The following is a 27,054-nucleotide window of genomic DNA, read 5'->3' on the forward strand; positions in this document are numbered from 1 at the left end:
AGTAGACAAGATTAGGTGGGGTATTGCATGAAGATATTATTTGAATTTGGCCAGATTTGGACAATTTGGCTTTTGGGGGGCTTTCTTCCATGGGGAGGTACATATATGGGCTCTAAGCAAGGAGAAAATGTAGTAGAAACTTGTTCTCAAAGTAAAATACAGGACTAAAAGTATACAGGAGGAAAAAAAAAAATCACACCTTCTTGGAGCCCACATAATTACCCATTCTCCCTTCTCATTAAGCAAGTCAGCCAGCGCCCTCAGGTCTGTTCCTTGTTCACTCTGTCCTTGTTCCCTGGGTTTCTGAGGGTTCTCCTCATCTCTTCCTCCACCCTCATGTTTTCAAAATTACTTCAGTCTATTCCCCTTAGAGAAAATTTCCTAATACTTGGCTGCAAACCCCTTCTTTCTTTCAAGCCCTTCAAGTAACCAGCTCCTTCCAGAAAACATTCCTGTGTTAATTTCCCTGAGAAATTTTTGCCTATGCCATCGTGTTTTTGAACTTTTATTGCATTTCTTTCAAGTTCCTTGTGGAAGGAGCCAGTTCTTATGTGTTTGTGAAAGGCCATTTATATAGTCCCCAGACAGTAAGTAGCCAGGCACAGTCGGTAGGCAATAAATGCATCTCTCTAACCTTTCAGAAACCTTATCTATCTTTAACATATTATCTTATCTTTTGCTCTCATTTCTCTTGGTTTTGACCCTCTGTTGTAGCCACTTTCCCACATAATCTCTTAGTTTACGTCGCTAAAATTAAAATTATCATCTGCTGGAGTAACATGAAAGTACTTACCAATGTATAAAGGAGAAGTTACATTTTGTAAAGTATACTTAAAATGGTGTATTTAAAAAAAAAAAAAAAGGGATCAGATTGGTAGAGGTTGTGTAAATGCATATAAGAGATTCGGCCTTCCTGCCACTACAATCGTTTAACGTTTTTTTCCACCAACTCCAGTAGGAGCAGTAGCTAATCCAAAATGGTTCTGACCAAGAATGGAGAATTTTATTTACCATCTGCTTGGATAGCATCTTACTGTGTGCTTTACAGTAATATTTGGTGTTCGGATGTCCATTTTGATTCTTCTTATCCAGATGTTCTGGGAACATAAAATAGATGTGGTTGCTATTTAGATAGGATGTTTGCTCAGTGCTGGTATAAACTGCTGCTTTTCTACAGGCTGTGAAACAGAAATGCTGTCCTTGTGAAAAGCTCTGCAGAATTAACGGGGCTTGAAGTCTTGGGAAATCCTCTGGGTCCCTCGCTGCCCTCCCTCCTCCTTTCTCCTCTCCTCTTTGGTATATGCTATCTTCAGTTTTAGCTTCCGAAGATGAAAATCTTACCCCTGATAATGTCTTCTGGGTATTACAGTCTTGGATAAACAACATTTTTTGTAGGCTCTATCGGTCATGTCAGGTTGTATTCTAGTCATTTTCCCAGAAAACGCCCTGAGGAGTCGCATACAACTCATCTGAAATGGTTTCCTATTGATGTTTGTTACTAACGCTGTGGGATTGTTTAAGCATCCAAATCATATATATATATATATATATTTTAAATCATCCTTTTGCACTGCTCTAACAGAATTGCTGTAGAAAATTGGTGCTAAAACCTGGTTCGTGTGTCATTAGAACTGTATTATTTTCTCTGTCATGCCAGTCCTCTGCCTGAAATATTCACAGGAGGCTGGGAATACTCATGCTGCAGTTCGGCGCAAGATCGGAAAACTGTTCCAGCATGTGGCATCCATGCTGTGCTGTCTGTCTCGCTTTCTCACCCGCCCACCCCTCCCCACGGCTGCCTCACTCGGGCCCATTCGCCTTTTCAGTGGCTGAGATAAGATGTCAATGAGAGGGGAGGAAGGGTTAGCAGAGCTGCTGGAGGAATTGATTCTTGTCTGCCTCTCTAAGCAGTCTGTCTGCGCAGCAGCACATGATATGGTTTTGCACAATATCCCGCTAATGCCCTAGTCAGCAGCTTCCAAGGGAAGAACTGTATTGAAAAAAAATAATAGCAGTCCTTCGTGAGCCGCAGAGAGTGCATGGACCAGAGCTAAATTTGGAAAGCTAAAGCTTATTTCATGCAAGATTATTAGAATTATTTGGGTTTCCAAATGCGTGCTCACACACATGTACGTATCGCTGGCCAGCTTTTCCACGTGACTCAGCTGGATCCAAATACAGTTGTTATTTATAGATGGCAAGAGCAGCGATGGCATTATCTTATAGCACTCCAGTCCTGAAATTATAGCATTTGTGTGTAGGGAGAGGGGGCCAGCTGCCCTCTGTGAGAATTTAGGCAGGCTCCTCTTCTCTAAATGTCCATAGGATGAGGTAGTCACCAATAACCCTTCCCTTCTTCCTCATTTCTTTTTTTATTTTCAGACAGAGAAAAGAAAGGTATTGAAAAATCAGCGTGGGCTGTGATTTCTACTGGCCTCTTCCCTAGATGCATGTAAAAAGCAATTAGCCATGTTCATTTTTTTATCTCTCCCCTATTCCATAGATAACCTATTTCTACCTATGTAAAACCATAAACCTTCCCCTGAAGACAAGGAAACGGCAATTTCTAATCTGTCTAAAACTACTGTTCATACTTAGGTTTTTACGTAAAACAGTCTCATGTTCAAAACCACTGTGTGCTTGTAGCTCAGCTAATTGAACCGAGGCATGTACACGTGCACTGGAGCTGTGCCTTCGGATACCGCCTGTGCAGAGAAACAACGGGCTGATTTCCACCTCTGCAGGGTGCCGTAGCCTTGGTGCTGGGGCCAGACTCTGAGCCGCAGTGGGGAATTCATCTAGTTGGGGGAAAACCACAAAACAAAACCAAATTAATGTCTGCCAAAAAAAAAAAAAGAGAGAGAAAAAAAACAAAACAGATCATATCCCTGGTCAGGTTCACAGGGTGGTCATGCAAAGAGATGCTTCAGCGCAGCTGGGACCATGCAAGCCACAGCAGGGCATGGGCACAGACAGCAGAAGACAGGGCTACCTGAAGGCAGTATTGCTGCTGAAGACTTTGTATCACGAAAATACAATCAAAATAATCTGAAGATCAGGGTAGGGTTATTTAGATGTTTCTCATTTTAGGCGAACTTGAGTTTTCTATGTGGCCTTAATTGTAACAGAGCATAGGTGATTTGCTAGTTTTACTTTATTGGTAATAAATAGAATAAACATAGTGCACGTTGTGTCTTAAAGGGTATCAGCATGCTGTAACAAGAGCATCCATGGCTCACAAAGTCTGCTCCTTTAATACAACCATGTTTCGGGTGAGAAATGTCCATTAGCCCAATGGATGCAGCTAGAAGAAGCAAACTTTCAGGGTACAGAAGCCCTTCTCTTGCTCAAATTAGTTACCAAGTTCCCAGTGCAGCTTGGGAACAATTATTTGGCATTTAACTTTGGTATGTTAATTGAATGTCAATTAATTAGGCAGTTCTCAAGAAAAGGTGATTGGTACCAGAGGAGCAGAGCAGGTTGCTAGTAAGGGGAAGATGACAGGGTTTGTGGGGTTGGTGGGACACAGAGGGAAAAAGAGAAGTAATGACTTTGTTAGAAAACTGACGCATTAACTGGGGGCTGAGATGGGAAACATTGCTGCCCTGAAGTTGCAGTGCATGCACACATCTGTCTGCTCTGTATTGTTCGAACAGAAATAATTAAGTTAAAAACTCCTATAGGCTGAGTTTCTCTTTGCTGATGTCCTTAACTGTTTTCATGTTCAGCACATAGAGGGTATTTTATAAGTAGTTGTAATTTTCTTTCATGAAAATGAACGAAACAATGAAAAACAAGATACAAGGATAGGGTCAGAGTGTTTTTGGCTTAGTTCTGTTCAAGTACAAAGTTTGTATAATGTGAAAAATGGTCCTGCAATCCCCAACTTTGAAAACTAACATTTTTTTTCCTTCTACACTTAAAGCGAAGTTGGCAAAGGTTGTATTACGCTAATCGTACAAAAATAAAAAAAATTCTGAGGACACCTGATAAAACATTCTTTTCCCATAAAAATGTAAAATAATGTAAAATTAAAGCAAAGAACAAGACTGCAGAACCAAGAAGCAAAAGTTCCTAAAATAGCTTTTGGTCCTTCTCAGAAGTTCTGGCTGCGCAATGTTAACTTTGGAAACACGTTTCTGCTATAAATTTTGGTTGTGTGGTTTTTGTAATTTTTTTTTCCCTCCTTGAAAGCCTCTCCAGATGTTTTACAGTTGTTGTTTGAAAATGTTCCATGGCAGGCACTGAGACTGCGGGCACAGAGCAGTGACCCCTTGATGTGGTGGTTGTGGTTTTTCCTTGCAAAGAGAGGAAGGTGTATGATCCTCTCTGTTCTGGGACTCGTTCTGTCACAAATGATGTGACCTTCAGCACGTCACCTGCTCTCGGTTTCTTTCATCTTTAAAACTTAGCTAGCAAGCCATGCAGCTGGATGGCCACTTCAGCAGTCTCTGCAGGAACTCCCCACTCTCTGAGATGCTGAGTATTTATTAAATTTCTTGTCTTTTTTGAATAATTATAAATACAAGCCAGATTTAAATATTTTTCCGATGCAGGCTGTTTGATTGAAATTCCTGTGTTCATAATCATAGATTCATTTGATTGTAAAAGACTTCAAAAAGTCATCTATGCCATGCACCCTTGCCTGAAGAATGCCTAATGCCATTCTTGCCAGATGTTTCTGACCTTTCCTCAGCATCTCCATTCCTGGAGATTCCTCAACTTACTCCTTAGGGTATGTAGGAACATGAGGATGCTCCTAACCTGTGTCTTTTCTATCTCTTTGTATATTATTTTTGGTGTTTCTACTGTGGATATGGATAATGCTTTGCTACTCATTAAATCGGAATACTGCTCTCGATCTTCCCTCTTCTAAAAAAACAAACAAACAAACAGAAAACCAAAACCAAACCAAACCGACCAAAAACCCTGCTCCATGCAATCTTTTCTTGCAGGTTATATTGATAGTTTTTTTCCTAATCATTCTGATGACTTTTCTCCCCCTTCTGTGGCTGTATATTGTGGTGGGGTAGAGAGAAAGGAGAACTGTGATCTTTCGGACTTGGCTTCCGCTCGTGCAGCCAAGGTGGCTGGTTGAGTTTGCTGCAGCAGCACGGCACAGCTCAGCCTCTGCGCAGCTACTGCCTTCAGCTCCGCTTCCGAGAATTTCCTGTGTTTGGAGGTGGTTCTCTCCTTGTTGTTGGCAAGGTGCGCGGTGTCGTACTTGGTACTTGTTGGTACCCAACAGGGGTTGGATGTAGTTCCACACCATTTTTCCAGCTTTTCAAGATTATTTCAACACCAAATTTCTGCAGTGAACTGATCCTTCTTTCCAGCTTATGCCATGTATAAATTTACCCAAAACATGTTCTAGCCCTTTATCTACCTGCATCATGGATATCTGTAAATGAAGCATTCAGTAATTTCAGACCCAGAACAAACTCCTGCAAAAACCCGATCTGATGATGCTTGTTTCTATTACTGACTGTTGGTTTAATAGTTCAGTAAGCTTAACTTTCCAGCCATTTTGTCTTGTGTTCAGCTAGGCCTTATTTCCCTTGTTTATTTGTAAGAATGTCACGTAAGGCAGCACTGAAGCCTCGCTAAAATCAAACTAATCTGTGCTCAAGGTTTCTTGTCTGCTAGTGTAAAGAAAGTACAGAAGTGTGGTGTGATTTGTTCCTGACAAATTCATTTTGGTTGTTACTCATTTTTACTTTCCTCTTGGACCTTTTGAATAGTTTGGGTTATTTTTCACCAGTAGGAAACTGGACCTCCAGTTCTGCAGGTACTCCGTTTCCTTTTTTGAAGATAGCCACTAGATTTTCCCTTTTCTGAATTTTCATCATCGTGCTGATTGTGCATGGATTCCCTGTGTTCAAACTCTGGTTAAACGCCTCTGGTATTTTTTTTCTGGCACTTTTGGGTGTTAGTGGTAATGTTAGCTCAGGAGTTGTTTACAGTAGTTGTTGGAGGGCTCAGGATGGATTAAGTGAAACTGAGCCTCTCACCTACAGGTCACCAGTTTGAATCTAGCCAAAGATGGGTTAAAGTGAGTCACTTCCATTTTTCAGATGCTTGTATTATGTGTGGAATCTGTTGATGACTAGAACTGGCATTACAAAATAAAAGCGTACAGCAGTAATGAAAGAGACTGTTGTTTGAAATCTAAGCAGTGAAACCAACAATTGGATGAGTAAGAAGACAAGCAGTCTAATGCTATTAGAGTGCATTTCCTTTGGAAAGCCATATCCAAGATTCACTTGATGGTGGCCTTTCACCAGCTTTGTCTTCTCTTTATAATGGGGCATGTTTTCAGATGTAGCAATGTGGGTACAGCTAAGCTTAAATGAGATGCTTATGTATTTTATCTGGATCTATTCAGAGTGTTTTGTGCTTGCCAAATTGAGCCATTGTTGCTATGTTTTGTTAATGTATTACTTCAAAGTTAATGTAGTGAATCTGGTAAGATGCTCTGCCACATTTTGGCGAGTGTAGAAGGAAATTGGGGAATCCCGGTTCCACTGAAGTCATGGGATAAGGATAGCAGTATTCAAATCCGTGTCTCCAGCAAGTACTATTCCAAATTGGCAAGAGCTTTTGGGGAAGCCTATATATGTATGTCTTGAGAGGTGTTTGTGAAGAACTGAAGATATGCCAAGGCAAGCTGGACCCATATTCAAGACCAGACTTGTACATGGTGTCACTCTTATGCAGCAGCCTTGAAAGCACATGCTGGATAACTCGCAGGTTTGCAGTAAGGGTTTTATTGAATAAAACCTCTGTTAATTAATTTGATATTACATTCAGTTTAATTAGGCATTCCCCGTGTTAGCTATTTTGCTACAAACCTGCGTGGTGTTTGGTTTTTTAATGATAATACGCAACTGCATTATAGATCCTACCGGGGAAAAGCTGGGTATTTCTGCAGGACACAGCTGTAGCTATAATAATGAAGGAGGCATTGGTGATAAAGGACATTACTTGGATATTAGTGGTAGAAACACGCATCATACCCTGTTTCACAATGTTGAACCGTGGCTGTTGACTTTGTGTTCCTGTCGCAATTAGCGGGGCAGTTCATGCCTCCCAAAGCGGGGTCCGAGCCAGCCGCCCCCTTCGCTCTGCTGGGGAGTTCAGGTCCACGCAGTTTGCTGTGTGGTCGCTGGGACTAGCACCTTTTAAACCTGTGTGCATTTGGAGGTAGTACCAAAGATACAACTTGCTCTCCTCACTACTCTACTAGTGGAGCAGGTTTGTGTTGGTACTTTTAACTTCAGATAAAATCGGTCAGTTTAATCCAACTTGTTTACTTGGGCTGTTTAAGCTAACATCACTGATTCTGCCTGATGGAGAGCAGCAAGCGCAGTCCTCAGCTGCTCCAAAAAAGCAGCCAGCTGGGGTGTAAGCCCCCCAGGATGAGGTGGGAGCAAACACCTGGGAGCAAGCACTGGCTCCGTGCCGTGGGCCCCTGCGTGTGGAGTGGGCATCTGCTGGCAGCCAGAGATGTAGGTCTGGGAGGAGGGGTGGACTCCCTGGGAACCACTGCGAGTCAGTGTTGAACAGCCAGACTACTGAGAAATGACTACTTCTGCTTTGTAATTGGCATTATATATACTCCTTTTGTGCTCGCGGCATTGAGGCAGATACGGAGCAGAAGCTTGTGTAATGACAGGGGTAGGGCTTGTCTGTCGCAGGGTTAGAACACATAGCGGTACCTTGAAAGAACTGAAGAGGAGGGGCAAACACGCGTACTCTGAATCCCTCCTAATGGATAGTTACATTCTATCTTCTTTGTGGCCTTGCTTTCCTGCCCTGACTGACTGTCTGATGGGTTAGCCAGCCATTGCCAGGCTCTGCTGGAGTGTGTGAGGAGGAGAGCTGCAGGAAAATCAATCCTTGAAATAGTTTGGGATGACCAGTTTCTCCCTCTCCCTCCATTTCCCAGGTCTTCAAAAGCAAAATGGCTTTTAAAACACGATGAAGACATGATTTACTGCTTCCCAAAATTGTAGACAAAGATTCCATCCTTTTAATGCAATTGAAGTTATTTTTCTAATACTCCAGCACATTGAGCATTAGGTAGTTAACATTTTAAATATATTTTTCCAAACAGTATATAGTCTCCATTTTTCTGTGTAAAAAGAATAACGTTCTTAAATAACCAAGGCAATAGTTATTTCCACTCCTCTTCGCTGCTTCCCTTCCCACCCCACCAAATTATGTCACTGGATGATTTATAAAAACTGTATTTAGATGGCGGTCTATACAGAAGAGGATAGAAAGCCCTCTGCAGCTCTGTATTCCACTTATCTGGAATTCCCCATGTAAAAAATATGAATTTGTTTCTAAAAGCAATATAAAATTAATGGATATGAGCTGCAAAAAAATGCTGTATTTTCTTACTTATGCTGTAAATATCTTTTCAGCCAAATGGGTTTCCTTCTGAGACACAAAACCAAACTAGCGAGACAGTGCTGAACAGATAGTTCTCCGAATCAAACTCCTCCTTTTTTCCTAATATTTTCATTGCAGTGAGTAAGAAATACGGGTCTGCCAGTCTGCCTATTGAACTATCTACTGCAGCTTAACTGCAGCAAGGAAGCAGTAATCCTATTGTGCTCCTCCAGCAGTCTCCCGGGAAGCAGAAGGCATTGAAATTACTGAGCTGTTGTCCTATCCCCTCCTCACCTGTCTTTGTGGCTGTAAATATAGTGTCTGCCTGTAAATAACAGTTTGCTGCACCTTTAAGCACGTTCCCTAACAAGAGGCGGTGATTTACTGAGGTGATAAGCTGTAACTAATACTAGGGTATCATAATAGGTAAATAGATTAGCGCTGTGCTTCTCTGTATTTTGCTTTCTAGGGAGCCCACTGGCTCATTCACTCGGAGATGCTTACTACAGCACTTTGCACTGCGCCGAGTTAAATCAGTCAGTTACAGGATTGCAGCTATCGGTGCTGATGTGGATGCAGCTAATGAAATGCATTAGTGAATCTATGAGGCAGCATTGATCGCTTAGCCTGTTTTCCTTCCCCTTTCTGTTCCCTGGCCCAAAAGGGATTGTAATGGGCTCTACCAATATTCGATGCCATGGCTATAAACTATCCTTCGAACTGCGTCATCAGCATCCATCACGTAATTGTTGCAAGTACGCCGGCATCATTTGTTGTCAAGAAGTAAGGAGCAGCGTGGACAGCCTGGGCATGATCCGCGGCTTCCCCCAGCTCAAGCTCCTTGGTTTTCCTAATGGAAGGGCCCAGCGCTTCCGAAGCGGTTGTGATGGTACTGCTGGGCGATGGGCACACACGGCTCTGAGGGACGGAAAGGTGCCGTGGAGCAGGCAGCAGAGGCCTTTGTTTCCGTACTGCCTGGCAGGTTATCAGCACAAAAGGGCCCTCGCAGGAAAAGGAACAGTACCAGGGGATGTGGCCAGTCCTAATAATTGTGTCACAAATCTTGTGATTTTTGGCATGTTCTTAAAGACCTGGCTCCTAGAGGTGAGGGATTAAATAACAGTTGCTTCCTTTCTCTTTCAAGCAAGGCTTAGCTCTGTGGTTGCAGAAGAATGCTTGAAATGTGACTCGGGCTGAAGGGAAAAAAAATAAATCTTTGCCTTCCAGCCCTCTTGCCTCTCCTTGTCCCCAGAATCCTAGTGTGGATACACTGCGATGTCTTAGAATTTTTTCAATGAAAGTGTTTAAAACTATTGGAGACATCCAGAAGGACATAAAGTGTAGCCAACTCTGGGTGTGTGGGAGTATTTGTGAGTATTTTAAGGAGGGGTTGGTCACGTTCTGTGCCGAGACACGCTCTTGCAACGTCTGGTCCTCTTCAGAGAAAGGAGAAACAAAAATGGGACTGGGTAGCAGCAAGCTGAGTATCTCTGACAGGCTTTTGCTCTTGCTTCCTTAGGGAAACCCCTTGGGCTACTCATAATTTAAATTTCTCTTATTTTTAAATCTTTCTGTTTCTCTGTCTTTCACAAATGTGAAAGCTGAGGCTGCTCATTTCTGTGTTGGTTTCTTAACGCAGTCATCGTTAGCAAATCAGTATTGATTTACTCCCATGAAAATATATCAATGCTTAAAGTAAAATGCAATCCCATTAAGAATGATACAGGTTTTGCAAATGGAGAAAAGTAGGTCAAATATTGCACCAGTCATCCCAGAGTGTGTCCCTTTAAGCCAAATAAATGTGTGAATACACTTAAACTGTCAGCACGTCATTTGATTGCCATTATTATGCATCTTTTGGCATCAGCTGGCAGAGCCCTCTGTGACTGAACAGGGGTTGAAAATGTCAGTTCTGGTGTATGAACCAGGTTGTATTTTACACCTGGGCTGCGTACAGCGGCGTGGGAGGATGCACGTTTAAGAATTTTTCCTTTCCCCCCGTTGGCAACAGTTGACTTCAACTTAAGCAGGAAAGCCACATCATTATATGCAAGGGACATTGTAGCAATGCAGCACAGGAACACGATTTAAATCTGATCATTAAACTGTCGCAGCAAGAGGCTGCGAGAGACGGTGTGGATGGTCCATCTGCAAAATCTGTGCTCCTGTTGTACAAGGAGGAGGGGCGGAGGGGGGAGAAAAAGCAGCTGCTTGGCTGTGCTATGAGAGGGAGAGACTGACTGTTGGCACCATCTGTAGCTGTCCTTTGTGCTTGCTGCTTTATCTGTTCATTATAGTATGATACTGAATTTCTCGTGCTTTGAGTGTAAATGAGTTGACATGTGCCTAATACTGTCAGCATAAAAAGCAGTAACTAAGTACACTAAAGATGAATAGTGTAATCTGTAAATTCATTTTGAGTTTGTTTCATCTTGCTTGAATAGCCCAGGAAGTGATGTTCTCCAGAAGCCAGCTGTACCAGATGTGTGGGGGGTATATATTCATCTTACCAAGCGGAGGGCAGAGCAGTGGAGGTGGATGGGGCAGGGGAGAAGGGAGGCCGCCCCAGCATTTCCAGCAGAGGAGAGCAGACTCCTTTAGAGGGTTCTTGCTCCTACTGAGCAGGATAGAGGGGGACTGGTAACTCCTAAGGCGGCTACAAACAGCTCTGTTTTCATTCCATGCACAAACACCGACACAGGGAAGAGAGCGATTATTATACATGGTACATGAGTCGAAATGTCCTGGGGCAGGAAAGGTTAAACCTCTCCGTAATGAGTGCTGTGATAGGGATGAGTAAATTTGCTACGTTTTATACCTGCAGTCTCTCAGTTTCTAAAAACATGAGTTCTCCGCAGATAAGTTGTAGACTGAAACCGTCCAGCTTATCTTGATGACCTCTTTGTTCTTTGACAGTTTACATTTCACCCTTATAAATGTGTGTATTGGATATTGGTAATAATAATAACTACTAATTAAGATCTTTTCTTATCTTCACCTCACCAAAGAAATGCTATCTCATTGGCATATTCCTTTTCCGGGAGTTACTCTGCTTTTTTTCCAAGCAGGCTTGGCTTTTGTTTGCAGATTCATGCCCTCAGACCCATTGGGTTGTTCCTTTTTATCTTATTTGTCAAGTGCATATAGGTGTGCAGAAGGAGCAGCTCCCTCCTCCCATCAAAGCCTCATTTAAGATGGACGATTTCCATTTGACACCATAGTAATTACACTCTGCTGTGGAAGTGCTCAGCATCCACTATTACTTTGCGACGGCTGAATTTAGTGTTCAGCAGAACACTTTGTTCATGTTTCTCAGAGCTCAAGTGGCCGTGGTGTGCGGGAAGAAACCCTGCGAGGCAGGGATTTGTATCTCCAGGCGGCTGGAAAAGGGGGAGGGGGAGCCTTTGTCACTGGCACATTAGTAATGATATGCCAGGGATAAAAGGTGAGTATAATTTGATCAAATGCTTGTTGACAGATTCCTTGGCTAATAGAGAAGCAGCTTAGACTGACACTCGTTGCTGGAACATTTCACAGAGCTCGGGGGAATGCTTTCTGTAGGCTACATGTGAGGCTGACAATTTCCGAGTGACCATATTTAGTTACATAAAGAAGCGGTGTCCCCTTTTTGTCACAGCAGAACTCTAAAATGCCTCCCTACACACCACTCTTGACCTTCCGCTTGATAAATGCAGTGAAATTACTACCTCTCCTTTGTCCAAATGTGTCATTAATTCACAGGAATGGCCTGGGCTTTAAGTATTTTTCTTGTGTGGCTGTTAAAATTGAGAAATTCCAATTGTTTCTCATACTGAAAAATCATATTTGTGGGTTCTTGGCAAAGCAGGTTCCTTTTTTTCCCCTACCAATATGACCTTACAATTAGTCTCTTTGAAATTTGTTCTAAGTATGTGTTAACAGTACCTGTGAGTAGTTACTGGAAAAAGAAGGTGGTGTACCCTGAAATGATAGTTTGCTACTGCTTATGATTATGTTATTTGGTGAAAAGACAACCATTAGAAAAATCAGAAATGAAAATAAAAGCCTCAATTTTAGAGAATTCTGCACTTGTCTCTTTTAAACCATCAAGCCTAAAATTACATGTAGAGCTCTCCTACTCTAAACCACTGTGGCAGCTTGGGTTTTGAGTAGTCTTCTGGTTCTCACCTACTTGTGCAATCTGTTGATTTGTGTTCGGTTCATAACACCTCAGGAAAGCACTTAGTTAAAAATTAAATACAAAGCATTTTCTTGTTCCGAGGGGTTTGTAAAGCACACTTTAAAGAAGGAAAAACCCCAAGCGCTTCCACTTGAGAACATTTCTTCAACTGCAGAATTTTGCAATTAGTCTGCACTTCGTTTCAGTGAAACTCTTCACTGTGTCATACCTTGGTGACTTTTTACTGGAGCCACTTCTGATGCTGGAATTAAACAGGCAGCTTTGAGGCTCAGTTGGGTGTTGCTAGAGGCTTCAGTGGGGTGTCTCGGCCGGGTGCACTCAGATTTCACCTGCAGTCACTTTCTAGGGCTCTGCTTACTGCAGAGTTGGTGGTTTCTGTAACAGAGGCTGGTCTTTTCTGAGTGTGGGTGCGTAAGGGAGAGGCCATGTTTTCAGAGATAATGACCCCTTTCATGTCTTCAGAGGGAGTTGCAAGCTTTTCGTCCCTGTAGGAAATCTCTGCATCTTCATAGTTCATAAGAGTGATTTTCCTGTAAGCACAGAATTACCCTCATTGACCAGAAGATTAGGCACATAATCGAAATACACATTTAGGGGTTGTGCTGGGTCAAATATAGATTTAAGTGCCTAACTTTGTATCCATACATCAGTGTGGCCATATTCTCCTGTTTATCTATTCAAGACTGGTAGCTGATAGCAGTTTTGGAAATTAATTCTTGCACATGGGTTTCTCTTCATGGCTCTCCAATTAATCTTTTGCACAAAAATAGCCAAACAGAAAAGAGATCTTGTTGTTCTTTGCTCCTCTCTGTGAATGATGTCTTCTGTATGTTTTTGTTATGTTTCTATTAGTGTGAAATGAATTCTTCTCTGTCTTTTTTCAATCACAACAGCTATCCCATGTCCTTGTGCCTCATCCATTCTTCATCTCTGTGCCGCTCAGCTTGGACAAGTTCTCTCGTGCCTCCTGGGCTGTGCAGAATGTTTGTAACTTGTGTAAAAACATTATAATGATAGTGTAGGGCAATTACAGACTCAATTTGATAGGATAATAATGTGAGTGGTGGTTCATGGACAAGCATTTCATTTGGGTTTGTCTGTTCGGATTGTGACTCCTGTTACAGTAGCTTGCGTCTGCACTCGGCTGTGCTGGTTCTTCAGTTGTGCGCTTACTGTTGTTGTGTTCTGTTTGCGCAGCGCTGCTTTCGTCGTGGTGTGAGGAGCTGGGACGGCTCTTGCTGCTTCGCCACCAGAAAAGCCGGCAGAACGATCCTCCAGGGAAGCTACCCATGCAACCCCCCATGAACTCTATGAGCTCCATGAAACCCACCCTCTCTCATAGGTGAGTCTCAGCCCAGTCCGTAGGAGTGGCAGTCTGTACAGATGTACTGCATGACAGATCTGTTAATTGAAATGCTTGTTACCGTTGACAGAGGAAGCTACACTGTTTTGCGCTGAACAGCACTACAGACAACAGGGGATCTGTAATTACAGCAAGTACTAAATAAACTCAGGCTTTGTCTTTGCTGTTGCCTGGCGCATAGTGAAGTGACGCTTCCATCTTCTGTGCTCAGATCAAGTGGGCTTGCTTTCAAACTTCAAGTTGTGCCCTAGAGATAAACTCCTACAACATGTCTCTCACCAGATATTTTCCTGCTGTTTATTTAAATACAACTGGCTTTTCTTGAGGTTGAAAACATTTCACTGATGTTCTGTTTTGTAAGCGTTGGAAATGTATACAAAGCAGTTGTATAGTGGGCGTAGTCATAGGTGGGAGAATGTCCTATAATACCACTTTCTATCAGATGAGGATCAAAAAGTACTTACGTTAATTTAGAGAAAATGTGAGCATTAAAGGACACTAGAAGAAGCTGAAAATGTGAAGCCTTTGATTACCAAATTACGTGGAGGAACAGTATTGGTATCTCTTGTCTGCAGAGGTCAAGGCAAAAGCTGAAGTGTAAGTGTAGACAGGTTTAAACATTCATTTTATGCTTTATGGGAACTCTTTCCAAGGCTTGCTTTCCCTCAGCATCACATTAAAGAAATCGTAAATAGTATAAATTGGTTTTGGTGTAGGACACCTTTGTTAGTAAAAGATTATAAGAGTGTGGATGAGGCTAAATTCCTTGTACCTAGATTCCATGGTAGCATAAGTAACTTGAACTTTTCTGTTAGAATGGAGCTTAGGGACATCTTTGTACCAGTGCGTTTGCATGTGTGAATTCGTCTGGAAACCACTTTTGGTTTTGGTTTTGGGTTGGGTTTTTTTTTTCTTACTTTTGTTGTATTTATGGGAAAACCATGCAAATGCTATGCCTTTTATTATAGCCCTTGAGAATAAAGTCCTTTTTTGTAGTATAACTAATATAATATCACTGACTTTTTCAGAGTACCTGGATTGCCTCTTTTTTCGGTTGCTTATGAAATGATCAATTGTAAACACACTTAAAAACAAACAAACAAACAAACCCAAGAGAAAACCTTCTTTTCTAAAATAACTTAGTTTTACACCTCGGAGAAGCTTTGCAGAAGCCAAGGTGAAATTAGTGGCCAGTCTGCAGAGAAAGCGTGGTGTAGTGTATATGCTCTCTTAGGTGTAGTTCTGTAGTTTTTAGATGCCTGATTCTCATCCAACCTTTTAGCCTCTGTTCCTCTAGAGTGTACAAAGTAAGGATGAAAGCAGTGTTCTATCTCAGGCGCTGTGTGCTATGTTACTAGATAAGATAGGCACAACTCTTCTCTTTCATGGCAGTTTTCCACTGAAACTCTGTCACATGTCAAAAAGTAAATACTTTCTTCTGCTAAACCTAAATACCAGCATTTCTGGTGATACCAGGTTACCCAATATTGTACCTAATAGTAGAACATCCTGCCCAGTATCAAACAGTCCCTGTAAGTTTTTCTTGAGTATTGCCCTTGAAATGCTTTACTGAGGAAGACACTGGGCATCAGTTCTAAATTACTGCTGTTTACCTATGAGATGCCCCTCTAGAAAGGTAATTTCTGTGGCATAACTTCTTATCTATAATAGCTGCAGCAGCCTCTCAGGGGTTTGGAATACCTGCATCGCTGCTTCAGTGTGTGCTGTTGTCTTGCCTGTAATTTAACCATAACTATGACTGCTCAAAATCTCTCAGGTGGTACATTAGAATGAGACATCTTGTGGCTCTCCAACTTCTTTTTCCAACTGGAACTGTTTATTTTCATGGATGTTTTATAATCAGTCTATAAGACAGTAGTGAAGTATGGGGGTGAAGAAGAATTGAGTTTTCTGTTTGAATTAAACAAAAGATGAAAAGCCATTAAGTATAATCCCAGTGATAAATCTGTTGATGAACATTTGTATTTGCATTAGATTACATTTGGGTCAAAAGCTGAGTATTAAAGTTCACATATCTTATCTCTAATTCACAAGGTTTTTGTGTGAATTCAAACAAACAAACAAACAAACAAAAAGTATGCTTTGCATTTCCTCCAAGAAATTAATGTAGTCAGCTACTTCAAGTTTTGTAAAAGGATTAGATATTAAATTAGAACAACCAAGAGCATATTCAAGAACCTTACATAGCTTAACAGAGGGAATATAGGATATATGTCAACTGCTGAATATGACTAGACAAAAAACCCCTCTTCTGCTGTCATTGGACTATCTTGAGTACTTCACACAGAGCTTTTTCTGCTGTTGCTTTTACTAGCAACAAAATTACCCAGAACTCTAGTCAGGGACTAGACTCCTGATGTACCTGGCACTACAGAAAGACAGCTGCTTACTCTCAAAGTTGAAACAAGGCTCGGCTATTTAAAATAAATTCTGACTCAAGAATGTATCACAATAATCTAAATCTAAGGATTCATATTTAAGAAACTGTGGGTACATACGCTGGAGGGAATTCAGGTCTGACCTATTTTTAGGGACAACCTTTTATTTTTAAAAAGTTAATTGAGTTGTGGGAGAAAACTGAAGTAGACAGATCAAGGAAGGCTTTGATAGTGATACTGTTGGTCAAATGCACTTACAGAGAACAGAATATAAGCCATACAAGGATGTGCACACATGCAACAAATGCTTTCAGAGTACCGACTGTATTGTGTGAATTTCTTTCTAAATTTAGTTTTTCATTAACAGAATGATCGAGTGTTGCATATAGAACAAAAATTCAGCTAAGTACCTACTTCCTAATGTAGGGCGGTTGGTTGGACTGCAAACTCCTGTGCTTTATGAACAGTACGAGTACTGGATTCTCAAAAAAAAAAACCCCAACCTTCAACCTTATCTTTTTTTTTTTTAATCAGTGCAGTGTAATAATAGTTAGCTCAAACTTGAATGTGAGAGTCATTTGATTTTTTAAATTATTATTTTATTTTTAGACTTTTTTACTGTTTCACATGGGTAAACTTCACTCCTGTACTGAAGGACCAGTATGAGACCTACCTACCTCCTTAATCCTGTATAACTTCTAATTTAAGTCCTCTTACAGGATTTATGGGGGACTTAAGGAGAGCCAGTAGTCTTTGGGCTGGACCTTCTGCATAGAATTGAAATGTCATGCTTTCTAGCTTGCAGGGAGTAATGTAACTTCTTTGTGTTGTTGTTTTCCAATCTCACATAATGTCTGTAATAACATATACTACCCAAAGTGGCTGATTTTTTGCTTTTAAATGAATTTAACGTCTTTGGCAAATGCTGTTATATAAGTACAAATTATTGTCATTATACACCTTCCTTTGCTTTGATCAAGTTCCTACTTAACACTTCATTGCATTAAGTGGTGGACCTTTACATGTGGACCAAATTGAATCTTGGCTGAAATGGGTACAGCTTCCATCAGTCCCAGTGGGAATTGCACCTCAGTTCAGTTTAAGGTGGATCTGACCCACGCAAGCCCTAGGGGGCTTCTCATTTCTTGCATAGCTTGTAGTAAAGCTTACTTTGTCAACAAAAACACCTGAAAATAGATAGCTGTTAGTTGTATTTTGGTATGTTGTCATGAGCATTCGTTGGGTTCTTACTGTCTTCTCTCTTGCTCCAGATTTTGGTCTTCTGTATTAATTGCTGGCTGTCTTGCAGTTAGTGACCAACGGGTAGTAATGTCTGTATAGGGCAGTCAAGACTGATGAAAAATATGAAGATAAAATTACTTTTATCACAAATTACTTAGTGCCAGAGGTTTTGAGAAAATTAAACAGTAGATCAAATCAAGTACTAATTTAGTATTACGGTAGGTGCTTTATTTATTATCATTACTGTTTTATGTTCAGGCAATCGCCATAAATACCTTTTATTGGTTAGACTTGCTTTACAAGGGTGCTTATTTTTAGTGTTTGTTTTGTCCCTTTTTTTCCAATTTAAACTTTACTAAGAGCTGAACTTTCAACATTGGTAGGAGCTCTTGGAAAAGAATGGCAATTCTGTGTCTGAATTTGTACTGGGTGGTTAGGATTGGCTCTTACATCGTTTGTTAAAAATCAGGAGTGATCTGGCTGTAACATACCAGTAGAAACAGTGTCAGAGTTTCTGCAAAGGTTGCCTCCTTTTCAATTTTGCCATCATAGGCGGTTTTGAGCGACAGTGATAATCACTTTAAAAACGTCTGGATGAGAGAAATGGTTAAAGTGAAAGGTCAGGTGCAGCATATACACACTTTTATGAAAACAAGCACATTGTGCGTGTTCTATACATCAGTTGGAAGTCGGGGATCACTTCATTACTGCATGTGGCTTTGGCATACAGGAACAATCTTTGCAAAAGAATTAAAAACTCTTTAGGTGAAAGATAAGATTGTTTCAAAGCCTTTTCATCTTTCTGTTTGTGAAGTTGTGAAATAAATATAATTAGGGACTGAACAGATGGTAAATCCTAATGTAAGAGAATATACCCAGTAAAGCAACCTGTATTACTCCTGATTCTGCAAGAGCAGCCTTTTTCTTCTGTCTTCCTTTCTCTCAAGAAATGTTTAAAATCCACCATCAGGGGAAAGTAAGGGAAAAGTTCAGAATCCAAAAATTTTTCTGCAGAAGTGCTATTTCTTAAATAAAAAAAAAAAAAAGTCAAGATTTGTTCAGAACAGTATTAAGTAAGGCCCCTGATGCTCTAAGCAATGTAGAGACAAAACTAATTGCTCGAAAGTACTGTCCCAAGACTTGTTTGCCCATCTTGGCCTCTAAGTGAAACCACTGATACTAGTTTTAATGCATACATTTATTATAGGGAGGGAGGTGGAAGAAAACCTTGGAAGAACATTTAAGCTAAAAGCAAATTATTAGTACTCCCTAGTTGAAAACTGATAATGCGTAACCATTAGCTGTTAATAATTAAACCTGTAATATTTTTGTGGGAAAATTCTGCATTTCATTTTAGGTGAGATAAGTTTATAGTCAGTTGTTGTGGTAACAGAGACTGAGAGACATGATCTCTGAAAACAATAATGGGCAGCTTAACTTATCTTCAAATATATTCTTTACACGCTTGGTAAAAGGTATAGGATAAGGATCATCTCTTACAGTGTGTACAGCACCTTGCAGATGTGAAAATAGTGCTTCTGTATTGATTAGAGAGTCAAAGTGGGTGCTGTAGCAATAAGAATAATATGTAGCAACACAACTACTATACTTTCGTGATTTTTTTCTGGTAAGTATATGTAAGTGTTATGGTACTCTGCATTTTTTCCTCTAAGCATTGTATATACTAGATAAAAAGTTTTAGGGGTTTGGTTTGTGATTTATTTTTTTTTTAATTAAAAAGTGTCAGGTGATATTTTTAAAAATCCTGATAAAGACTAGGCAAATATTATTTAAGGTATGTCTGCTGACTGAGGCAAAAATATGACCTTCTCAGGCTTTGCCCTGTCTATGCTGGTTTTTAAAATACAATAACTAATACCTTTGAAAAGACAGCTATCATTCTCGTGTTTGGGCCATATCGAACATCCAATTCGTGAAAATGTCTAATTGATTGCAATTTACTGTTTAGTGATAATCACAATGGTATCACGCTTTTTACATGAGGGCTGCTCTCAAAAGCAGATGATTTGTGCTGAGTCTAGGTGATTTTCCTCTTCCAGTGTGTTGGGAAGGTTCCCTCTGTCACTTGTTCTCAATGAAACCAACTCATTTCTGATGGCACTGGAGTTAAAAATCATTCAGCTGTGGCAACACCCCTAGTTTTTACCAATTTTGACTGTCAGCATGATAACTGCGTGGTGACACTGAAAGCTATACTTTGCCTAGCTCTTTGATGCAGAACTCATTAAAATCATCGGGAGTCTTTTACCTGGATTGAGTACCTTTGGAGAGGGAACATCAGAACTAAGTCAGTGCCTTTCAGCTACTGCAGTGTCAGGTCCGCGTGTGAGGTTTAGCAGTCCTTTCCACCCACAGAAGGGCTGCGGGAGGGACAGCCCGTGGTTCCCACAGGGCCAGCTCAGTGCGAGTAGCTGCTTGCTGGGTACCCATGCCGTTAGCATCACGCTCCAGCCTGCCTGCCAGGAGGTGACATGGCTTCTGAGCAGGGAGGGAGCGTTACAGTCTGGCGACGTTTTCAGGGGAGTGAAAAAAAAAATACTGGCATAAATTATGGCAAATACCTTGTGTTTTTTAAAGATTTTTGTTCTTTGTGGATAATTTGGCAACAGGAACACAGATGTGTATTTTGTCTAAAACCTGATGTTTTTCTTGATGCCTTTTCTTTACACGTATCTGTCAATCATTCACGTAGATGAAAATGTGACCCTCCACAGGATTTCCCTGTCAGTAGATTACAAAAGGAGTGACTTCCTGGTGTACGATTTTGTCTTTTTTTTTTATTCCTGCTATTCCCATACACTTGGGTTCTCAAGTCTCTAGTATCGCAGTGGGAAGAAAAGGAAATAGTCATTCCTATTTGCAGTGATGGAGGGCTTTTCTAATGGTTTCCCTAAAATAAAATGGGTTAGAAATTCTTGCTAAAAAATTCCTGACGCTTTTCGCCAGAGATGACGACAAAGCCTGCTCAATAGACAGAGCACATCCACAACCTGTGCAGATAGACGGGTCGGTGACATTAATTAGGTACTGACAGTGCCTTTAGCAGGACTCAGTGGTTTCTTCCCGTGGAAGGGCTGTTCCAGGAATGAGGAATAGCACACCAGCCAGGGCATCTTCCTGAATGTCCTCATCTCCACCAAGCTGAGAGTGCGGGGAAGGTACCACAGTCTGTTTATGCTCTCCGTTCCCACTTACCACGTCAGGGGAGATGCGATGTGACGGTTTGTTTGCCCGTGTCACTGTGTCAGCAAGAGCATTTCCAAACAACTGTGACAGGCAGAGTGTCGGAGACGGCTCGGGGGGACGTTTCTCAGACCTGCCCTGTATGTGCCACGAAGCGCAGCCGTCCCTCACCGGCCAAGTCATGTGCCCGGGCTCCCCCTGCCCTGCCGTGCCCGGGCTCCCCCTGCCCTGCCGTGCCCGGGCTCCCCCTGCCCTGCCGTGCCCGGGCTCCCTCTGCCCTGCCCTGCCCTGCCCTGCCCTGCCCTGCCCTGCCGGCCGCTGCCGTCCCCGCCCGGTCCGCTCCGGGCGCGGCCGCACGGCGAGGGGGCTGCTCGGCGGCTGACCTCGGTAGCCGGCTCCCGTCCCGTCCCTGTCCCGTCCCGGCGGTTTCAGCCCGGTCGCGCCTCCGGCGCTGCGGGAGCCGCTGCCGCCCTCACCCCGGCCGCTGCCCGCGGCGGGCTGCTGGCCGGCGGCGCGGCTCGGCAGGGCTCGCCCCCGGCGCCCCTTGCTCCCCGCTCCTCGGCCAGCCCCGGAGCCCCCAGCCCGGCTCGCTTCCAGTAAGTTGCGGTGGTGCTGTGCTGCCCCCCTCCCCGCCCTCCCTTCCCGCCGCGCCTCTTGAAGAAAGCGGTTCTTTCTGTTGTCGGGGAGCGTAAATCAGCTTCATCTAAAATCTCGGAAGTGCAAGTCCATCAAATCTTCCTCCTAGCCGCCTGCTACACCTTGCGTGAGTCAGACTGCGGAGCTCCCGGTGCCCTTCTCTCGCTGTGCGGGGCTGCTCGTGTTTCCCCCTGTCTCAGAGGCAAAAGCAGAAGTGGAATCTGCTCACGCTTTCAGCGGTTCCTTCCCCGGTTGTTGTAGCAGTCGCTGACCTCCAGGCACTATGAATAAACAGCAAAGCTGGGAACAAAAGGAGTCTTCTGGCTGCCATTATCTCACATTAACATAGCAGACGCGCTGCGGTGTGAACAATGCGAGTCTCATTCGCCGATAATCAGCGAGTACCCAGGCATTTGGATTACCAAGGCAACAGGCAATGGTAGAATACTGGGTGGGTGTGTTTTTTATTGTAAAGGAGCAGTCGGATATGGAAACCCAGGTATATTGATAAAGCAGAGCAGAAGGAATGCCTGGTGGCAGGGGGGGGACTGAGGGCTCGGGGTTGCATTCCGACACACGTGAGATAAATAAGACATGGATGAAGCAGGTCTGTGCTGTGAGATGCAATAAAGATTAAACTGCATTTGTCAAGCTTTTCTGAAAACGATCATAAGATAATTTCAGCATTTTGAAAAAGGTAACAGGTGGCATGTGAATAACAGGGCTGTTACCGGCGGATTTTGTAACTGTAATCTGGGCTGTAGTAATGCGTTGCATGGTCTACTTGTGTGACAATAGAACTGGGTGTGATGCTTTAATCTTTTTTCCTTTGATCAGATGGACGCTGGAGTCCCATAATGTCAGACGATGGTACCCCCTTCAGCTTCTTCCGAGGCAGGAGCGGGTCTCAGTAGCATTTTTGTTTCTTACCTGCATAGCTGTGATCATTTGTTCCACAGGCAGAAATAAGTTGTGCTATCTCTGTGTCTTTGCGCGCGTGTGCACACACATGTGCATGGACATACGTGAAATCTGTAACGTGGCAGGACTGTATGTGTATGCAGGGGGGTGTGGGCATTTGCAGCTTCAGAAACTTCTGAATTAATCTAGTTATTTGGCCTGATATATTTTCCTATTTTCAGGGGTTAGATTCAGATGCACTAACTCTTGTTGAGCAGTGTGGTACTTTGCAGGCATGGCTCTCTTAACTGATGAGACTGTGTGTAGAGTAAGGCGCCAGGAAGCAGCAGCAAGCATGTCACAGCCTGACCTGTAGCAACCCAATGTGAAATGGAAGGCAGTGTTCCCACCTCCTGCAGTCATAAGTCATCCAGGCCTCACAGGCCTTGTCAGGACTATAAAGAAAAAGTTAAAGGGCTTTCAGCTTCCAGAGGTACTTCGTGTCACCTGCCGAACCACTGGCTCAATTTTGCCGTCTCAGTCTCCGCGCAAGTGGCTTTATTGTGTGTATGCGTGTGGCTGCATGAATGGTTATTGTAAATGTGTGTTGATATTTAAAAGAGCAGAGGCGGGGGGGTGGGGTGATAGCCACCTGTGAGCTGCAGGTGCCATCCAAACCACCGAGCTGATAAATGGCTTGCTGCTTTCACCTTTTGACTGGTTCACCTGCATCTGCTCACCTAGAACGGGTTCAGAATGCTTCTGTGTTTTCAAACCATTTGCCAGAAAACAGCCTGCCTTCTTTTTACGGTGAATTTGAAATTTGTAACCACTTTCACTCTTTCTCTTCAGTTTACATTGCTTATAGCCCGGTACAGGCAACATCCAGTACTGAAACAACACTTGAGCTAATTCTTTCTTGATAGGGAAGGACTAGGTATGGATCCTCTGTGCGTTTGGAGTTGGGAGAATCGAGGCTTTCCAAAGGGTTAGGGGGCATACTCATCTAGATGGAAGGAGTGGAGGGAAACAACAGACTTGAGAAATTGTGGGATGATAATTTTTGGAGTGGTATATTTTCCTTGTAAGATCTGAATGTTTGGAGTCACGCCATTAAGAAGTAGAGGGAAATAAAGTCTTGCAAAACGCTTCCTAATTTACTTTTTTCACTTTTGCATTACATAAATGCACCCAGTGATTTGGATGGGACTCTCTCTTCTGTATTTGTTTAGTGAAATACATGATGGAGCCTTAATTTATGGCAATAACATTTAAAATTCTTCAAATAATGATACTAAATAGAAGAATGTATTTGAGGAAGGCATGCATCACATAGGCAGCATCAATCAAAAGTAAATCACTGCTAGCCATCCAGAGTCAGTATTGGTATACACACGTACTACACCACCCTCTTTTTTTTCCCTCATCTTCAATGTAAACACCTTAGGATACCTGTACACAGCATTGGCTTTTAGTTTGATTTATGTCAGTGTGTGATATACAGAGGTAGTTATTCTTTCTTTTCTTTACAATATGTCTTTGTATTTCCTTGCTGACCGTAAGTGGTCTTCGTGTCCTTCCTACACGGGTGTCTCCTTGCTCTGCCATACTTGTCTGTATGAACAGAGAACGGATTGTGTAGAATGGTTTCTACAGTCTACAGAAAACACAGCACAAAAGGTCAAGGAATAATTTGGTTAAATTTTGTGTTATAAAAATTTTTTAACAGTAATGCATTTTAATATCTGTTAGCTAGACTAAAAACTAATTTTAAGTGTTTAAGTTGAAACACTTTGGCCAAGCACTTTAGCCATATGAAGACAGTGCATGTATCTCAGCTGGTGAGGCATTGGTTTTGTTCCCCTGAAAAAAAATCTCAATGAAAAATGAGAAGTCGGTTGTTTCCTTCTAAATGTCTCCAGGGTTTTTAAAACAAAAACAAAAGCAGATCTCTGAAATGTTTTTGATTGTCAGTAAGAGGAAACAGATTATGGCTTTCAGGTGTCGCCTTATGGTGGTTTTTTGGTGGGTTCCCTCCCCCCTCAAATTAGTAGTCAAGGCCAAGGATATTTTCAGTGGAAATTTGTCCAGAAATAAATAAAATTGAAAAATCCATTTGATCTGTTATTTATTAATAGATTGTCAGGGATTCCTACGTTATCGAATTGGGGAAAAATTAGCTGAAGTTCTTCCTGGAGCATTTTAGTGTTGCAGGACACTGCTAATAGTGTTCCATCTGTTCTTGTGGTATTATTTTTGAAGAAGTTGTTAGGTTTTGTTTATACTGATATGAAAATTATAAAAATGTGGTGAAATTCATGCCTGTTCCATAACATGAGCACACCAAAAAGGCGGTTCAAATTCAGTATTTGCACTGCACCATGCAAAACAGTCTTTTTCTTAAGAGTATGCTTCAAATAAGTTTATGGTGGTGCCCTAATCAAGAAGAATTGCTAACTGAATCCATATTCATAATTAAAGCTACGTGAGTGGTGTTCACTTGAGAAACCCAAGTAAAACAAAAACTAAACCTGAATGAAAGAAGCTAAGCTGCCTAACTTGTGAGACAATATGGGCATGAAACGCATGTGTTGGTGCTACACTCACCTAGGGCTTTATTTCCTGTTCTGATTGTGGGATTTGTCATATTTTTCCACCGCAGACAGATGAGGTTTTAGGGGGAAAAGAGGGGTGAGGCAGGAGCAAGGAGCCTTGCTTGGAGATTGTTATGTTTTAGTTTGTATTAAAGTAGTGTCACCTAGAGGCTCCAACCAAGAATACAGCCAAGGGGTGCTGGGCACCCTGAGCACACATGCGCCCAGAGGCACTTGTTAGGGGCAGAGCAAGGTGCAGACACAGAGAGGTGCCAGCGGGCAAGAACAGATCAGGAGCCCCGGTTTTGGGCTGTATTTGGACCGTTGTGATTTTTGGCCATGTGTAACTGCAAAGGAGTGTTTGGCCTGGGTAGATCTCTGACACCTCGTTCCTTGTTGTCAGATGCTTTCCTCTCTAGGTGTCCATGGGTGGCAAAAGAAGACATGGGAGAAATGACAGTCAGTGTTACACTGGCAATTACCTGCCCATCATGGCATCAGCTAAAGAAGTTATGATAGAGTCTGTAGATTTAAAGGACTGTGTGGGCTCTGTGTGTGTCAGCTACCAGTCAGGTGGGATGACTGTGCTTCAGCAACATTAAAGACCCCTGCAAAACTGTAAAGCTGGCTTCAGGGTAAGCAACAGAAACGAGTCACTGAAAGCCCAGTTGTGGGAAACTTGATTGCAGTGCTTGGAGTGAAAAGGTTTTTTAGAAAGCCAGCATCTGGTGCTTTTCTGCAGTAGTTGATTGATTTTCAGTGTTTAAAACAGAGGTAGATGCTTTATAAAGGTAGTATTTTAGACACCTGGCCTTCTCAACAAGTGGTGTGGAAAATCACCAGGAAGGTATAATTCCAGTTTTTACCCTCCTCCACAACATGTAAAGTACCAATGCTCTAGGGATGCATACTTTGCTAAACTATCTGAATCTCTCCTTCCTCAATCAATGAAGACACGTAACCAGAGAATCAGGTACACATACAATTGCTTTAATGACAACATGAACATATTTAAAATACAGCATTTTCAAATAATGCCACAAATCGCATATAAATTATAGTAATTCACTAGTATTAATTTACGGAGCTCACTTTTTATTAAGCAACTTTTATTAGAATTAACTAACAGTCTGTGTCTGACATGAAATATGTAACTATTCCAAAGAGGTTGGATGTCTGTCTGGTTCTGTTTTCCTAGTACTGAGATTAAGAGAAGCTGTTTAGACCTAACTACCGATGTAGTTCTCCAACATGAGTGTTGTATTACCGATGGTTTCAGTACATTTGCCAGCAGCTAAGAAATCCTTCCTCCTTATTGCTTGATTGCAGTTTCACTACATCATAGTTTGAGAAGTAATTTCCCTCCATCTCTTCCTCTTTGTTCTATGGCTTCCTCTGCTGTTTGGCCTTTAATGCTGACCAGTAGTATGTATAGGTTCATTAACACTATTATAAATTTAGTCAATACTCTTTTAGTGGACTCCAGCTGAGCCCAAACTGACTCACTGCCCTCCAGGGTGTAGTGAGAGACTTAATTACCCTTGTACCATTCAACAGGAACAATGTCGTGGGCAGCATTTCGCTGTGGCTGGAGAGGTTGAAGCTTCTTTCTCTATTGGCTGCCATTTTCAAGTTTAAAGAAAGGGATTTCAGAATAATTCACAGCTCTGTATAGTAACAGCGGAAAGCCACTGCTGTTTTGCAAATGAGAATTGGATTGGTCACGTTTCATTATGGTACTTACATGGATTTTCCTTTGATGGTGGGAGTATTCCTTTGGGTTGTCTAAGGATAGAAACGCAAGTTGAAAGAGTGAAGTGGAGGGCCAAGTAATCCTTTAGTAGAGTGGCATGTGTTTCAGCATCTCCTACTGCTTGAAACCAAAGAAGCCTTCACACGGTGGAGGAAGGGTGGGTATTGTATCCAGTATGGCAAAAGTCATACTCAAAACATGCGTGTAATTGGTGAAGGGCCAGAGTATCATGCTGGGGAGTGCAAACCATGAGAATGCCATGTGCTTCTCATTGGGGTAACTAAAGTGAAGTTTGAGTGAAGTGAGGTCTAGTGCAGTAAGTGTATATTAGGGTGTATAAGTTGGTGTTCTGCAAGGCACATCCATTGCTATGTCAGTGTCGTCAT

The 27,054-nt window shown here is 42.1% G+C and overlaps 1 protein-coding gene across 11 annotated transcripts in view; it reads left to right on the forward strand.

Moving 5' to 3' along the window:
• Positions 1–27,054, forward strand: part of ZMIZ1 (zinc finger MIZ-type containing 1) — a 366,110-nt gene that overhangs the window by 297,996 nt on the left and 41,060 nt on the right. For all 11 annotated transcript variants that reach the window (XM_075505181.1, XM_075505172.1, XM_075505171.1 and 8 more), the window contains one exon: positions 13,775–13,919. In XM_075505181.1, coding sequence (XP_075361296.1) covers positions 13,775–13,919 — 145 coding nt within the window. The remainder of the gene's footprint in view (positions 1–13,774; positions 13,920–27,054) is intronic.

Source organism: Mycteria americana, chromosome 6 (genome assembly GCF_035582795.1).
Source record: "Mycteria americana isolate JAX WOST 10 ecotype Jacksonville Zoo and Gardens chromosome 6, USCA_MyAme_1.0, whole genome shotgun sequence".
In the NCBI taxonomy this organism is placed as follows: Eukaryota; Metazoa; Chordata; class Aves; order Ciconiiformes; family Ciconiidae; genus Mycteria; species Mycteria americana.